General features: G+C 45.8%; 1 protein-coding gene across 2 annotated transcripts; it reads left to right on the forward strand.

Moving 5' to 3' along the window:
• Nucleotides 1-423: 423 nt before the first annotated feature.
• Nucleotides 424-16,968, forward strand: OGT (O-linked N-acetylglucosamine (GlcNAc) transferase; the record flags this gene model as incomplete). Of its 2 annotated transcripts, none has more annotated exons than XM_079541775.1 (22): nucleotides 424-460; nucleotides 2,645-2,825; nucleotides 3,753-3,996; nucleotides 4,272-4,340; nucleotides 7,269-7,385; nucleotides 7,937-8,016; nucleotides 8,659-8,854; nucleotides 9,114-9,254; nucleotides 9,475-9,575; nucleotides 9,665-9,818; nucleotides 9,917-10,018; nucleotides 10,279-10,458; nucleotides 10,711-10,869; nucleotides 11,272-11,361; nucleotides 12,283-12,408; nucleotides 12,752-12,922; nucleotides 13,042-13,158; nucleotides 13,240-13,407; nucleotides 15,400-15,552; nucleotides 15,695-15,947; nucleotides 16,125-16,248; nucleotides 16,794-16,968. In XM_079541775.1, the coding sequence occupies 22 exons, from the start codon at nucleotides 424-426 to the stop codon at nucleotides 16,966-16,968; spliced, it is 3,138 nt and encodes a 1,045-aa protein (XP_079397901.1). The 2 variants fall into 2 exon arrangements, with proteins under 2 accessions (XP_079397901.1, XP_079397902.1); XM_079541776.1 differs by having other exon boundaries at nucleotides 2,675-2,825.
• Nucleotides 16,969-17,230: the final 262 nt, after the last annotated feature.

Consider the following 17,230-nt stretch of genomic DNA (forward strand, 5'->3'; position numbering starts at 1 on the left):
ATTAGCCCCAGTCGTCCACCGCCCCCCCCCCCCCCAACCGTCGCGCTGCACGTGCCGCGGAGGCGACCAGCGGCGCATGCGCAGTGCGACCGCGTTTGTCGCAATGGCTCCGCGCGGAGCGATCCCACAGCTGACAACGCTGCCGCTGCGGCGCCTGTTGTGTGTGTGTGTGTGTGTGAGAGAGAGAGGGGAGGGGGGGCGCTCTGCGGAAGGAGACGGATGTAGTTCCGCCGTATCCCTCCGCCGCGCGGCGCCCCGCCGGCTGGCTCCGCCCGGACTATTTGTCGCGGGGAGCTAGGTCCGGCCGCAGCCATTCGGCTCTCCGCCGCCTCCGCCAGCGCCATTTCGGGAGCCGCCGCCGCCTCAGCGCGACGGGAACGCGGGCAGCTCGGTCCTTCTCCGCCGCCTCGGCCCAGCGCCCCGATGGCGACCTCCGTGGGGAACGTGGCCGACAGCACAGGTACCGCCGTCTCCCCTCAGGCGCAGCGCTCCGCGGGCGCCGCTCCTGGCCGAACTTTCCAGAAGCGGCCGCGTGGGGCCGGGCCGGGCCGTGTGTGCGGGGCGTTGTGTTTATTGATCCATCGATAGATCGATCGATCCGGCGGCGGTGGGAGGCAGGGCGGAGAGCGGGCCCGAAATAAACGGCGGTGCCGGGGGGGAAGGGAGGGGGCGGAACGGAGCGTGAAGGGAAGGTGGGAGGGCGATAGGGCGGCCGGGATGCAGGCCGGGATGCCCTGAGTAGGGAGAGCATTTCTCCTCTGCTCTGCTCTTGTGAGGCCCCATCTGCAGCACTGCGTCCAGGTCTGGAACCCCCAGTACAGGAACGACAGGGAGCTGTTGGAGAGGGTCCAGAGGAGCCACAGAGATGATCGGGGGGCTGCAGCACCTCCACTGCGAAGACGGGCTGAGAGAGCTGGGCTTGTTCAGCATGGAGAAAAGAAAGCTGCGGGGTGACCTCAGTGCAGCCTGCAGTGCCTAAAGGGAGCCTGCAGACAGGAGGGGAGTCAACTCTTGGAAAGGGGAGATGACAGCAGGACAAGGGGAAATGGTTTGAAGTTGAGAGAGATTGAGGTTGAATGTCAGGGGGGAAGTTCTTTGCTATGAGAGTGGTGAGATGCTGGAACAGCTGCCCAGAGAGGCTGTGGATGCCCTGTTCATGGAGGGGCAGGTTGGATGGGGCCCTGGGCAGCCTGGGCTGGTGTGAAATGTGGAGGTTGGTGGCCCTGCATGTGGCAGGGGGTTGGAGCTTCTGATCCTTGAAGTCCCTTCCAGCCCGGGCCATTCTGTGATGCAGGGCCGGAATGCAGTGCCGTGGGAGCCCCAAGGTCACCACCTTCAGCCTCCTGCTCAGCACTGTTCCCCGGCCTGCCCTGCTGCCAGCCCCATGGAGGCTTCAGTTGGAAGAGGAGATAGATAGCAGGAAGGAATTCTTACCGTGAGGATGGAGAGACACTGGCATAGGTTGCCTAGCGAGGCTGTGGGTGCCCCCTGCATGGCAGCACTGAAGGCCAGGTTGGATGGATGGAGCTGTGAGCAACCTGGGCTAGAGGGAGGTGTCCCTGCTATAGCACTGAGGATGGAGCTATGTGATCTTAAAGGTCCCTTCCAACCCGAACCATTCTGTGGTTCGTTATATTAGAAATGTAGAACTCCATAGGACCAGATAGGAAGTGCTGAACGGATGGGATTCGGTGCTCGCAGAGCGCTGGGAATGCTGCCCTTCCTGTCCTGGGTTTCAGAAGGAAAAATAAGAGGTGCTTGCAGTACTCAGAGCTTTTAACAGCAGGACCGAGTGATGTAAAGACACAGCCTGAAGGGCTTCTTTCTAGCATGAGCAGTTGTGAATTTTTCCTAAGCTGCTCTGTCTGTTCTAATGCAAAACTGTAAGACAACGACTGAGCTTCTCACATAGGTTGTTTTGTCTCAGCCTGGCGTTGGATGTTGATGGAAGTAGTTTGTGAGCCTCTCGTGTCAGCCCAGCCCCGGGAGCTCGGTGCTCTCTGGTCAGATAGCATTCAACCGCTTTTCCAATGGAGGAATTGTTATGCGTGGCAGATAACACAGGCAGAGTGGAGGTTTAAAGGAATGCTGTGCATTAAGCCTTTTTCTTTAAGGGCTTTCACAAGATACGAATCTACCGACACAGCAGAACTTCCTTTGCTTCGAGTCCTTTGAAGTCTGTGTCTGTGGTCCTGCGTTTCCCCGTGAGGTTTTTAGAGCTTTTCAGTGCTAGGAAGTGTTACATTCCCGGCCTGGGGGGAGGGGTAAGGAAACTCATTGTTCTGTCTGGCTCTGCTGCTGCTGTGAGCCCAAGTAACGCTTTACAGTAGGATTATCTTAACTATTTTCTATTAACTTGGAAAACATTTGAAGTTGTGTAACTGCAGTGGCTTTTGTTTCCAAATGTTAACTGATGAAATCCCGCAGCAGCAGCAGCTGGGGCCTGAAGATGCACAAACCTCCACCTGCTGTATTGTTTTGTGTAATTTCAAATGTTTTCATCCTTTAGTTTGAAACGGTTTGGTTTGGTTTGTTGTTTTTTTTTTTTTTGCATTCATTTTGTTTCTGTTTGGTTTCTTTGGTTTCGTTTCCATTCTCTAACTTTTTGTTTTCCCCCCCCCTAAATGTTTTGGTGATTCTCCAGAACCAACGAAACGTATGCTTTCCTTCCAAGGGTTAGCGGAGTTGGCTCATCGTGAGTATCAGGCAGGAGACTTTGAAGCAGCAGAGAGACACTGCATGCAGCTTTGGAGACAAGAGCCTGATAATACTGGTGTGCTTTTATTGCTATCGTCTATTCACTTCCAGTGTCGCAGATTGGACAGGTAGGATTGAGATGCTGCGTTCGAGCTTGTTTTGTGCTCCTCGTGGTACCGAGCACAGTCAGGAAAAGTGCTTATCTAACCTTGGCTTTAGCACTGAATGCACGTGCTGACTTCGTGGTGGCAGTGATGACTGGCCCAAAATAATGCTCTTGTTTCTTGAATTCTTTTAGGATGAGAGGAATACAAGTGGGAGTTGCTAGCTTTGCAGCAAGCATCAGATAATGCTGTTATTCTCGTGCTGTTTTCCCATTGTATGCTTGCATGCCCCTGAGTTATTTGCACACGTGAACAGAAGTTTTCATGTGTTCCACCTGCGGTGTGGGATTAATATTAAAAAGTTCTGAGGCTGACTGATTGATTGCTGTGAGATGGCATTGCTTAATTAAGAGTTGTCTGTTTCTTCTGCCTGCCTCTCCTTGACCTAGCTTGTGTCTGTCAAGCCTCTGGAACTTTAAATCTCTGTGCTGGTGAAGGAAGTAATAACTTGTAACTGGGGTTTATTCTGTGTAGGCTTCCGAGTGAAGCTGTAGTAATGATTCAGATGGGGAGAAATGAAACAGAGGAGAGCAGGACAGAATTTTAAACCTAAATCTGTCTGCTATATCCTGTTTCTTAAAAACTGTAAGTGAAACGTGGCACAGAAAAAAGCATGCACGTGTTTGAAGAGGCTTAACAGAGTACTTGTGATGTTTTGTCCATGCATGTAGAGCTCAGGTTTGAGGAGAAGAATTGAATCCTGCTGATTGCAGCTGGATTGTCATTCTCAGTAGAACCTGCAGTGGGAACAGGGGAGGTGGTTAAACAAGGAGAGGCTACACGTGAGGTAGCTCAGTAAGTCCAGATGTGTTTGCTGGGTGTTTGCTTCATCAAACAGTAGACAGGCAAACAGAATCAGTTGTCTTTGTTAACTTATCTGATTTTCTCCAGGTCTGCTCACTTCAGCACTTTGGCTATTAAACAGAACCCACTGCTGGCCGAAGCCTACTCAAATCTGGGCAACGTGTACAAGGAACGTGGGCAGCTGCAGGAAGCCATCGAGCACTACAGGCACGCGCTGCGCCTCAAACCAGATTTCATTGATGGATACATTAATCTGGCTGCTGCGCTGGTAGCTGCAGGAGATATGGAAGGAGCAGTGCAGGCGTACGTGTCTGCCCTTCAGTACAACCCTGTGAGTAGTGCCTTGTGGCAGAAGGGGTGGATTGGTGGGGGATACGCGGGGAGAAAAGCTGTTAAAGAGCACGGGAAGCAACGACGTTGTTTAATTTAATAAACTAATTATTTAATAAATACAAAGCAACGACCGAAAATCACACCTGTAGTATGTTTACGAAGAATTTGGGATGAATTTATAGGGGACTGGGGACTTCCATTGCGAGGCCTCTGTGATGACCTTGGGGGCAGCTGTGAAGGCGTGAAGCTGACTGCGTGGCTTTGCTTTTTCAGGACTTGTACTGTGTTCGTAGTGACCTGGGGAACCTGCTCAAAGCCCTGGGTCGCTTGGAAGAAGCCAAGGTAGGTGTTGAGTAGAATACATGTAAACGCCAGTGTTTTGAAAACTTGAACTTTGCACCAAGTCTTCAAATCTGCGTTGATCTACAGACAGTCTGAGAAACTGCTGCAAACTGAAGGCACTGAAACGCCCCAGAGTAGTTGCAGGGCAAGATATGGCATGTCCATGTTTAAAAGTTGGTTTAAGTCAAGAAATGGAACGTTACCGAGCCTTCCTGCTGAACTAGACTACCTGATACCATTCTGAAGTATTGGGCAGGGGCTCCACCATGCTCTTTTCTGGAAATAAGTAACAGCCCTTCAAATCTGAGGCTTGCCTGCTGCTGCCAAGCAGAGAGCCTGTGGTTAGCTCGAGATCCCTGTACGATGCAGGTGCTATTGAAAATGCTGCTCTTCTAAAGTCCTTTGTGGCTTGTAAGTGGAGAAGAAACTTATCCAAATGTTACCTTGTAATATTGGCTTTTAAAGATATTTATTCTTTTTAACTTTTCCCTCCCCTCGATGGTGGAAGAAAGGCTAGTAAATGATCAATAGCTGCAGTCTGCGCACCCCTCAATAACTTTTCTTCACGCCTTCCCTCCTCCCCTCCCTCAAATAAAGAAATCGGAAGGACAAAGCTGGTTTGTTTGGAAATGAACTGATCAAAGAAAACTTGCTGTAGTGGAAAGGTGGCTTCTAGCAGTCTTGCGTTTCCTAAACTGAGAATTTGAACACCGAGATGAGTCGAAAATTCTTGGCACGTTAAAACTTGGATTGCACAAAGAAATTGTCTTGTTACAAGCCACCTTACGCGTCCGCGCTGCAGGGGTGAGGAGTGTGGAGAAGTGAGAAACACTCTGGCCTCCACGTCTGTCACTCCAAGCCCCACGCGCATGCTCAAAAGTGGAGTGTATGAACAGCGTAGCTGTCTGTTTGGCTGCAGCACCATGGGGGAGGGCGGCGATCCTGAGGGGGCGATGGGAGCCTAGGTTCAAAGTTGATTATTCTTTGGATTTCTCGTACCAACTTGGATGTGTGTACCATCCCAGGGCAGCGTGATTGATTTGGTCAGATCCAGGTTGAAAATGATGCGTGGTACCGTTGAACGGTCTCGGAGACATTTGGTTCTCAGCCCACCAAGCGGACAGCTAACACGAATTGCACTTCACTGCAGCTTTAGTGTGACTGGTATAGGCCAAGACACTGCGCCTGCCTTAGGTTGCTGACTTCTTTGTTTCAGAGCTCTGGAGACACCTAGTTTGAAAGTGTTATTCCGTTTTGTGAGAACTTAATAAACGAGGAAAACCATCTCGAGTCAATTGCAACGTGTTTCTTTGGTTATCAGTCCATTTGAAAGATCAAGCCAGCAAATTCCTTACAGTTTGAACTAAAATTTAATTTCTTTGTAGATACTTCAGAGCCTTTCTTCCAAAAAAAAAAAAAAAAAGTCCCTGCTGTATGCAATTGCCCTGATTAACCCTCTCCCTTCTGCATGTCTCCCTTGTTACAGACAGATTGTCCTCATTCCCATGTGTTAAGACATATCCAAAAAAATTGCAATTGCTTTGTTGAACTTTTACTAATGATCTTGTTTTATTTTCTCTCTTGTTTTTGGTTTTTCACCACTGATATTGTATTTAGAAGGTTTCAGGTGGGTGAAACCTCCTATTCCATGCGTAAGGTGCCTCGCTGAAGGGAGCTCGAGGCCTGGATCTAGGGCAGACACACACCTCCTCCTCCTCTTCCAGCAAGGAACGCACCGAAAAGTCACATGATGAGAAATATGGTAACGGGTTTGTAACTGCCACAGCAAAACCATTTGCCTCCATGCCTGAATCTTCTGTCTTGTGGCTTCAGAAACAGCTTAAAATAGTTAATTACGAGCAAGTAATGTAAGAATGTTTAATACTAGTAGCCACAAATTCTTTCAAAGAAATAAAGTAAACGTAAATTAAAGATATATATTTTTAAAGAAGTAATTGGAGATAGTTAATAGTAAAAGCTTCTAACTCTTCCGGTTGTTCATTTTTTTTCCTTTTTTCTTCTTTGTTTGGATTGCAGCGTTCTGCTCTTCTGATGACGCGCTGTGATCCTGCAGTAGCGCAAAGGCTGCGCAGCGGTAACGCGCCCGGCGTGCGATGAGCCCTGTGAACGGTCAGCTGGATGATTAATCTGTGGCTGACCGCCCGGCTCCAGGCTGCGGCCTCCCCCACGCGATTGGATTGCCATGCTTTCAGATTGCAGACAGCAAATTGAACGCGCATGTTTTTGTACGGGCCTGTCTGATAGATTAATGATTCTGGCTGGCCGTTCACGCTCCCTAGGGGCACTCATAGAGCACAGCAGTTGGCAGCGATAGCGTGGCGCCGTGCTGGGTAGGATGCGCAGCGATTTCTCGCGCTTGCATTACAGGGACCTAAACCTGGATGCAATCCTGTCATTTGAGGTTTCCAGGCTGCAGGTGGCCGAGCGCCTTTGAGGCAGCGGGTGGGACGCGTCGTCTCAGCTGGCGAGGACAGCTAACACTGAACAACGCGTGTTTTCCGGGAGCTTTTCTACCCCTGAGAGCAATTTCTGTTCGTGTCAGAACATTCCGCAGCTTCCACGTTCCATTTCATCCCAGAGTCTTTTTTTTTTGCGTGCTCTTTTTTTTTTTCCTTTCCATTTTTACACTCCCTATTTCTAAGACGACTCCTGTGGTGAGCAGGTGACTGCAGTCCTATTGACTCAGCAGCGTAACTGAAGAATGGTGGGCTTGCACCTGGGTTTTGGTTTGCGCCTGCGCAGGACCAACAGCAGTTTGCAGCGCAGTAGTTTTGGCGCAAGCTAGCCTATACTGCAGGGTCACTTTTGGCTGGTTAGAGAACGCATACTAACAATTGTTTTCTCTCATTTTTTTCTTTTTACAAATATTCCCCTTCCCTTGTATCTCTCTTCTTTAACTGTTCCAAGGCCTGTTACTTAAAAGCAATTGAGACTCAACCAAACTTTGCAGTGGCATGGAGTAATCTTGGCTGTGTTTTCAATGCCCAAGGAGAAATCTGGCTCGCCATTCATCACTTTGAAAAGGTAACAGCCTAAGCCTGTTTGCCCTCGCTGATGGATTTTAATGCGCAGGCAGCTGTCTGCTCATAGAAGAGTACTTTGATAGGAGACAGAAATATTTTGACCAGTAGAACTTACAATCCCGTTGGCACCCTGTGTTAGTCACTTGTTTGCTTCAGGATGTTTCAGGCTGCCTGTGTGCCACTAAAGAGGGCTGTTGGAGTTGCCCTGAGGGTTTCGTGCACGTAACAAAGATGAGAAAATTCATTTGAAGTTTTTGTTGAAGATGATTAGGGCATGACTTTGATGAGGAAGTAATTTGAAGGCGGTGCATTTTGTCCCTTCCATACGAAGTAACCTTGGTGTTTATGACTGATTTATATCACTGAAGTTTTCCTTTCTTTCCAGTAGATAAAGTCATACAGACCAGCTTTACCAGGCTTAAAAACAAATAAATTTGTGTATATAATTGATCTGTGTACATTGAAAATAAAAACGACCAAAACAACACTGAACTTGAGATATCACAGATAAAGCTTTTGTGCTAATGCTCAAAACTGTACATACAATTTCAGGCTGTAACGCTTGACCCAAACTTTTTGGATGCATACATCAATCTAGGAAATGTCCTGAAGGAGGCAAGAATATTTGACAGGTAAGCACAACTGAAAAACCCCACGCAGACAAAGCCCCTGTTAAATGCATTCCGTTGTGACCTTCCTGCCCTTGACTCTTGTTTTTAACATTTTAGTACTGAGGGTGTAGGTGAGGTAGATAGGAAATGGATCCTGGTCTGTAGGTTTAGTTTCTGAAAGAAAATCCACTTTGTTGTGTGTGCAGTGCATCTGATTGGAGTACAGTAATGGTGGCTGTTCTCTGTAGCTCTGAGTTTTATAAAGGCTCATGGAGAAGAAATCAATTCTTTTGACTGTCTGCACTGTACACTCATTGATTGTTGCTTTACCCACAAGTAAAGTGGGCCAAAGAAGGGCATTTCTGCAAATGAAGCGAGCCTTGGGCTGGCACAGATGTGCTGGGAATACAGCCTGTACTTAATGGTTCTGAACAGAAGGACCTGCACGTCTCTTCAGCATAGCTGTAAAATGGCACGAGCAATAATTGATTCCTGGATGGGGTTTTTAATTCGGGCAGTGCTTTTGTGTTTCCAGTAGCATCTGGGAACAGGTGTGTGTGTTAATATGTATCCCTTGAATGTTTTATGTACACTTTCATAGCCGAGGTAAATAGAATTGCCACTCTGTGGGTGATTGTTTACATTCTTTTTTCTTTGTTACAGAGCTGTAGCAGCTTATCTTCGAGCCTTGAGCTTGAGTCCAAACCATGCAGTTGTACACGGCAACCTTGCTTGTGTGTATTACGAGCAAGGCCTGATAGACCTAGCAATAGACACCTATAGGAGGGCTATTGAACTACAGCCTCACTTCCCTGATGCCTATTGCAACTTGGCCAACGCCTTGAAGGAGAAGGGCAGTGTAAGGAGTGCTTTCTTTTTTTTTTTCTACCTTCTTAAAAATGTTAAAATAAGTATTGCTGGTGTTTTGGACAGCAATTGTAATGGATTTTTATGAAGGTGACGTGTTCTGTTTGTTATGTTCCTGGAGAATAATCCGGGAAATAATCACTTCAAACCCATCAGAGTGATTTGTGCAACACCTCAAACAGTGCTGTTAGAAGGAATGTTACAGTGTAAACATTACCCTTACTGTCCCTTCCTTTTTGTTATTGTTGTAGGTGGCTGAAGCAGAAGAATGTTACAATACAGCTCTTCGACTTTGTCCCACTCATGCAGATTCTCTCAACAATCTGGCGAACATCAAACGGGAGCAGGGGAACATTGAGGAAGCTGTCCGCCTCTATCGGAAGGCTCTGGAGGTGAGGCTGGTTGTGCTGTGTGGGGGAAAAGGTAGAGAAATAAAGCTGGGAGTATTGTATGACATGGGGTTGTTTGCTTCCATCCCTTACCGGGAGCAGAAGGAAGTCTGCTCAGACCTGAGTCATAAAAAAATAAGAGGAAGAAATGCACAAAATTAGTTCTGTTGTGGTGTCCTTTGGGGATTTGGTAGACAGGTGGCAATTGTTTTTTCTTCCCCAGGTGTTTCCAGAGTTTGCTGCTGCACATTCAAATTTAGCAAGCGTTCTCCAGCAGCAAGGAAAGTTACAGGAAGCTCTGATGCATTACAAAGAGGCAATTAGGTAAATGGATGCTGTTTGTGATAGCCCCAGCCTCTCCTGGCAGGAAGGAGAAGCTTTGATTGTTCATAACACGTTATCTTCCTTCTCAGAATCAGCCCCACGTTTGCAGATGCTTACTCGAACATGGGAAATACTTTGAAGGAAATGCAGGACGTTCAGGGAGCTCTACAGTGCTACACCCGTGCCATTCAGATTAACCCAGCTTTTGCTGATGCCCACAGCAACCTGGCATCTATTCACAAGGTAGAGCAGTGTGTGAATGCTTGGAATGTGTTGGAGTGCTGTGGGTACTTTAGCCTGAATGTGTTTTTATCTACTGACTCATTCCTTTGTCTTCCCAGGATTCAGGGAATATACCAGAAGCCATTGCTTCCTACCGCACCGCTCTGAAACTGAAGCCTGATTTCCCTGATGCCTACTGCAACTTGGCTCACTGTCTGCAGGTGAGAGGGGAAGGTGTTGGTTGTAGCCTTAAGATTCCTCTCTATCTAAATGCGAAGCTTGATCACCTTAACCAAACACTGTAAGCAAAGCAAAAGAGTAAATAAGTCTTAAATGAGAAGATTATATGGTCATCAGCAGTGATTACTGAAAGTTTGGCTTTCATTTTTGGAAGGGCTTTGGTCTCAGCTTCTTGATAAATCTTAGGACAACAAGCTTCATCTGATCTGTGTTTTATATTTTGTTCTTACCTTTTTTCTAGATTGTCTGTGACTGGACAGACTATGACGAAAGGATGAAGAAGCTGGTTAGCATTGTGGCTGATCAGCTGGAGAAGAACAGACTGCCTTCTGTCCACCCTCATCACAGCATGCTGTATCCCCTTTCTCACAGCTTTAGGAAGGCTATTGCTGAGAGACATGGAAATCTGTGTTTGGACAAGGTAAGAGGCTTTGTGAAGGTCTGTTGTGAAGTACATCTGCCTGTTCTCACAAAAAATCCAGTGCCTCGCATTGGCCTTTGTAAGGCTTCCTAGCCACTGACCCAAGGAGATGCAGCTCTGAAACTGATGCCCACAGCCTGCTTGCTCAGATATTGGAGAAGGCTGATTCTAAGAACTTGATTCTTTTTTTGTCTGTGCTTAGAGTTTGGGTTTGGTTCCTGGTTTATGAACGCTTGTGTGCTGTCTTGGCAGATTAATGTTCTTCACAAGCCGCCGTACGAGCATCCAAAGGATTTGAAGGCCAGTGAAGGTCGACTTCGCATCGGTTATGTGAGCTCTGATTTTGGAAACCATCCAACATCACACCTAATGCAGTCCATCCCCGGCATGCATAACCCAGACAAATTTGAGGTAAAAATATCAGTGTGCTGAAGCTTTAAAATAGTATCTTGTAGAAGGTGTTCTTAGAAAATTAAACACTTAATGGAAATTAATTTGTTATGTTCACTTGACCTCGAAAGCTGTGTTTTAGTCTGTGCAAAATGCGGGGTGTTATGCCTGAACTAGGTAGGCCTGGGGCCTGATGCTGATGTGCTCAATGCCCACTGCCTGTTGTTCTCAGTGGTAACTGCCACACAAACAAATGCAGTAGAGCTGGGCTGAAATTAAATGCAATCTTACTTCAGGAATTTAGGATTAAAATACCAAATGTTTATAGCAAAAACATTTCGTTGCATTATGACTTTGTAACAAGAGTTTGATAGCAGTTAGAAATTGTTGCAGATGCTCAATTTCTGGTGCCTCCTGCTGTAGGTATTCTGCTATGCCCTGAGTCCTGATGATGGTACAAACTTCCGTGTGAAAGTGATGGCAGAAGCAAATCACTTTGTTGACTTATCTCAGGTGAGCTTTTTGATAGAGAGATGCAGCAAATCAAAATGTAAGGCAGATGAGCAGGTGAAGATTTTTGCTGCAGTCATTTATGGAATGAGGCTGATGCTGGTTTTAGAATTTGAGGGCTTATGGATATATTGATGCTATGTCTAATAAACGTGGGGTACCGTGGCTGTTGTGTGACCTTGGTGATTGTTAAAAAGTTGCATTAAAAAATATTTAATAGCTGTTTCATTTGATCTGAAGATAATTGGTGTCTCTAAGTGCCGTGGAAAAGCCAGGATCCCACAGCTGCAAATGTCTTGCAAAAGCAAAAAAGCTTGCTTGAGGTCATTTTATCCCAAGGAAGCAGAAAAGGGATTTGATTTGGTGGAGGGGTTTCCCACCCTCTATCAAAAGCTTGTTTCCAGTTATTTGATGTGGTTTTGGTTTTCTTTTTAAAGTTTGTTTGAACAGTGTGGTAAGGATTTTCTGTGTACACAGGAGTTGTTACTCCATCTCAGATAACTGACAAGAATCTGAATCAACATGGGATGTGTGTATGTGGAATAGTAGATATGGATGATAGAACTGGATTGGTGCCCAGACAGTCCCAGAATTAGATGGTAGCTAAAACTTCTGTGTTTGAGGATCTGCTCTCATAAGTGAAAATGCTGAGTTTGTGTGAGCAGAACTTCTTTAAGATCAGTTTGGCAAAGCTGAGACTTGAGAACAACATTCTTCTCAAGTAAGATCCTGCAGTTAGGCTCGTGGAGTGTTGTTCTTTCTACCTCTGCAACAGTTACAGGGCAGCAGTTCCCATATTTGTTGATGCATTTAACTGCTCTCTCTCTTTTAAAGGAAAAACAGGTTGCTTTATCTATCTGTTGGAAAGCTGATGACTAACTGCAGTTGTTATTGAAAGCATAAATCGATTTGATTCTTCTTCAGATCCCATGTAATGGGAAAGCTGCAGACCGCATCCATCAGGATGGGATAAACATTCTGATTAACATGAATGGCTACACCAAGGGAGCCCGGAATGAGCTGTTTGCTCTGAGACCAGCACCTATTCAGGTACCCGAGTTGAAGGGCTCTTTCTCTCCAGATAATCCCCTTCTGAGGTCAAGGAGTCTCTTGTCTCAGCTAAGGAAAGCTGAAATCCCCGGTGCTCAATGCTCTGATTAAAGCTGTGCACAGTTGGGTTAGAAGTCCTTTGCTTGGAGGATCGATTTTAGAATATTTTCTGGCTGTTCACTGTCTCGGTGAAAGTTTGGAGTTAATGACTGCTTTGAAGTTGATGAAGCGCAACAAAGATCTTGAATCTGAAGGTGGAAAATTGAGCTTATGTGCATTGATTTCTGATTGGCATCATTTGACAGTCTGCCTGGGACTGGAACCTTCCCTCTTTGTCTCGTAGGCAATGTGGTTAGGCTATCCTGGAACCAGTGGGGCACTGTTCATGGATTACATCATCACAGATAAAGAAACATCTCCAGTTGAGGTGGCTGAGCAGTATTCAGAGAAATTAGCTTACATGCCAAACACTTTCTTTATTGGAGACCACGCCAACATGTTCCCCCATCTGAAGGTATGTAGACAGAGGGCAGGAGAAGTAGGTGGTGTTAGCTTTTCTGTGTTCACATCTTAGGGTGTACTTGGTGAGGGGTCTTGTAAACAGCTGTGGTGTGCTTCTCTTTTTTTTCCCAGAAAAAAGCAGTCATTGATTTCAAATCCAATGGGCATATTTATGATAACAGAATTGTTCTGAATGGCATCGACTTGAAGGCTTTCTTGGACAGCCTCCCTGACGTCAAGATTGTTAAGGTGAGCGCTGCCCCTTTTGTGTGTTCTGTCCTAAGCACCTGAGCTGTTGCTTTCTCTGACTCTGTGGGATTTCTCACACAGATGAAGTGTCCTGATAGTGGAGACAGTGCAGACAGCAACGCTGCCCTCAGTATGCCAGTCATTCCTATGAACACAATTGCAGAAGCTGTGATTGAGATGATTAATCGTGGACAGATTCAGATAACCATCAATGGCTTCAACATTAGTAATGGACTAGCAACTACTCAGGTGAGGCACTTCAGGACACTTCTCTTGGGCTTTGCTGTGTGTCTGTGTGTTTTAACATAACAAGAAATGAGAACCTCCAAGCAAATGCCTCTCTTCTGTCATGTTGATTTGTTTAGTTCTCATACTGAGGGAAACTCCAGATGTGCTGTAAGCCACAGATGTTGTGGAAGATGATTTATCCCCAAAGGTAGAGGGGTTGTATCAAATGGTATCTAAAGTCCAAAGTAATTGAATTTTGCTGCATAGAAAAGACTGTCAGTTGTATCTTTCTGAACTGTTCTCTGTTCCATCACTTCTCAGTGCTTTCAGTTCATGGGATTTAGGTAATAGTGACGACTACTGTTTTTGTTGAATATATTTTTTTTACCTTGTAGAGCAGTTCTTCCTTCTTAAAAAAAATGCCTTATTTTGATTTTGACATGGCTTCTTTTGACTCCTGAATGTTCTCCAGTTTAGTCTTCAGGTACAGGGAGGAGTGAGCTGTAGGCTTCCTAGAGCACTGTTCTGTATGTGCATACAGCTCTAGAACATTGTTCTGTATGTGCATACAGCCCTAGAACACTGTTCTGTATGTGCATACAGCTGAGCTGTGAGTCCTTGTGTGTCTGCATGGTAAAAGTGCATTTTCAGTCCATCCTGGCTCATCAGAGCCAAGTCAAAGTGGACCTGGGGGGAAAGTCCATCTGTTATTGAGGAGAATTGAAAAATAACACTGGCCCTTAATATGAAGTCTCAATTTGTGATATGAATTTTGTGGAAATTCCCTGTGAGTTTCTAAGAAACTGTTGTTCTTCATTGGAGACCTTTTACTGTTACCTCTTTATCCATGCTTTGGTTTCTTTTTATGAATTCTTTTGTGCACAACTTAGACTTTCCTGTAAGCTCTAACAGGCTTTGTCTTAGTTTGATCAGTGAGTTTATTAGCTTGCTTTTTCTTTCCTGGAAATGCTGTGCCCTGAAATAGCAGAGTCTCTTGTCTTAATCACTCCACCACCAAGAGAACCAATCTAAGCTGTATCTGTGCCCTTTTAAAATGCAATTTCTCTAATTGATCACAGTAAGGTAACCCTTCTTTGTATGTGTTCTAATGTGGGGCATTGGTGACTAGGAATGTGCATTGTGGTTGAGGTTTTCACAGTGTTTTGGCTCAGTAGCACTCTTACCTATTTCTTCTGAACTAAATTATCTTGTTTATCTCCATGTCTTTACAGTTTCAACATACTGGCTCCATGTTCTAACAGAGTCAGTGACAGTGAGTCATGCCCATGAGTGTCAAGTTTGTCAACAGTACATTTATTTTGGCTGGCAGCAGTGGCAGTGAGCTAAACTTTAAATATATACATCCGTAAAACATTAGATTTAAAACAAAAAGAGGCTGTAAGTACCTGTTTTGCCATATCTGTAAGGATGTTTTCTTCTCACCGTTGCCTGTTGCTTAAAAACAAACGAAAAATAGACTACAGAAATCTGTAATCCTGACTTTAAATTATATTTCCATTTTACTAATCCTCAAGGCTAGAAATACTGAAAAACAAAAAGAAACCCATCCACCCCAACCCCAAAATGAACAACCAGAAAAATCCCTTTGTTCTCTAAACGCTGTTTTCTTCTTCCTTGAAGTCTTGCTCTCATTTTTAGTTTCAATGCAGTGAGGTGACCTTAAGGAGGGGAGCACTCCTTATGTGCCACTTCTTTCTGATGACTTGGAATTGCAGGGAGACGTAGCCAGGGCATGAAAATGCCCAGTGTTTTGTTCCTTGGTGGTTGTGACATCGTGGTATCCACGAGCATGTGCACACACCACTTCAATTCTTGTTCTGGGTAAGTAGACAATTTAGTCTTTGTATAAGAGGTGAAAGATAAGCTTTCAGTAAGCTCTGATGCCAGCACGTGTTGCAGTGTGTGTGTCAGGAACGTTCCATTAGGCATAAGCACGTTTCCTTCAATTTCAGCATTCCAATAGTTTTGATACATGTATTTTTTCCTCTTTAGATTAACAACAAAGCAGCAACTGGAGAAGAAGTTCCACGGACCATCATCGTTACCACCCGTTCCCAGTATGGCTTACCAGAGGATGCTGTTGTGTACTGCAACTTCAATCAGCTGTACAAGATTGACCCTTCCACGCTGCAGATGTGGGCTAATGTGAGTATCTGTGGATCTGGGAGCTGAGATCAAACCCCCGGGACGCAGTAGTATTCATTTATTCTGAAGTGTATATGCAGAAAAGAAAAGGTTTCTGACTACGTAATAACTGTCTGTATTTCCTTCTTGATTTTTGCCACAGATCCTAAAAAGAGTTCCAAACAGCGTGCTGTGGCTGCTGCGCTTCCCAGCTGTAGGAGAACCCAATATTCAGCAGTATGCCCAAAACTTGGGTCTTTCCCAGAACAGAATTATCTTTTCTCCCGTTGCCCCTAAGGAAGAACACGTGAGGAGAGGGCAGCTGGCTGATGTCTGTCTGGACACTCCGCTCTGCAACGGGCACACAACGGGCATGGATGTGCTCTGGGCTGGGACTCCTATGGTCACTATGCCAGGTAATGCGGTGGGAAACCTGGATGGAGCGGGTGAATTCGATGTCCTTATTGTAACCATAATGAGCAGCCTTGGCAGACTTCCTCAATTGCTTTTGTAGAAGCAGCAGGAAGGCAGCTTCGCACTCTGTAGCGTGTTACTTGATGACTCCAGTTACCTGACTTTGCTTGTTTCTGTAGGTGAAACACTCGCATCACGAGTCGCTGCCTCCCAGCTTACTTGCCTTGGTTGTCTTGAGCTTATTGCAAAAAGTAGGCAGGAGTATGAGGACATTGCTGTGAAACTGGGGACTGATCTGGAATAGTAAGTAACCTTGTACTGTGTGGCACCAGGAATAGAAAGCCCTGTTTTGGGACACAGTGCTGGGTTTTATCAGTAACCTTGCACGTAGTTTAATGTTGAAAGTAAGACAGTTCTCATCCTGAGGTGTCTTAGAGTCTGGCAGTTAACTCTGCTTCTGTTTTTACAGTAAATGTAACAGTGCTCCAGTAACAATGCTGCAGTGCTGAAGAGATTGCTCAAGTGCAGACTGTTTGATTAAAAAGTGCACCGTATTTCACTTCTTGTTCTTTTAGGCTGAAGATGAGACAGTTTGTCGTTTACTGTAAGTTAAAACAGTGCAGTAAGTTAGTGCAGTACAGTTCGTGTGACAACTTAATGTCACAGCTGGTGTGAAGAGATAATGCTGGTCTGTATCAGAAAGGGTGAGGGGGTGAAGCAGCCACGTGAGCTTGGTGTGGGAGTTGCTGTTTTTGTTCTGGCAATTCTGGGTCTGCTGGAGCACGTTTTAAAAGCAAACAGTACGTAAAGTTGGGAAGCGTTCCTGATTGGCTTCAACTTTTTTGCAGCCTGAAAAAAATACGTGGCAAAGTGTGGAAGCAGAGAATATCCAGTCCTTTGTTCAACACCAAGCAGTACACGATGGACCTGGAGCGGCTCTATCTGCAGATGTGGGATCACTATGCTGCTGGCAACAAGCCGGACCACATGATCAAACCAGTGGAAGCCAGCGAATCTGCATGAAGAGACTTGTCTGCGTGCCCACCCAGACCTGTCCAGGAACTGAGCCTCTCCAACACTTGTGCAGAGATGATGAGCTAAAAACTGTGCATTTCTACTTAATCTGCCTGGTACTCTGTGGCTGAAGTGATACATGATGGTAATTAGAGCACAGCCAGACATATTTCTTGCATGATAGGGAAAGACTCTATAGAGCCTGGGATCCTTTTATTCCATGAGGAATTGGAATGGGGTTGAGCCGTGTACGTGTGAGCCTAGATGTGTG

Source organism: Tetrao urogallus, assembly GCF_951394365.1.
Source record: "Tetrao urogallus genome assembly, chromosome: 13".
Taxonomy (NCBI): Eukaryota; Metazoa; Chordata; class Aves; order Galliformes; family Phasianidae; genus Tetrao; species Tetrao urogallus.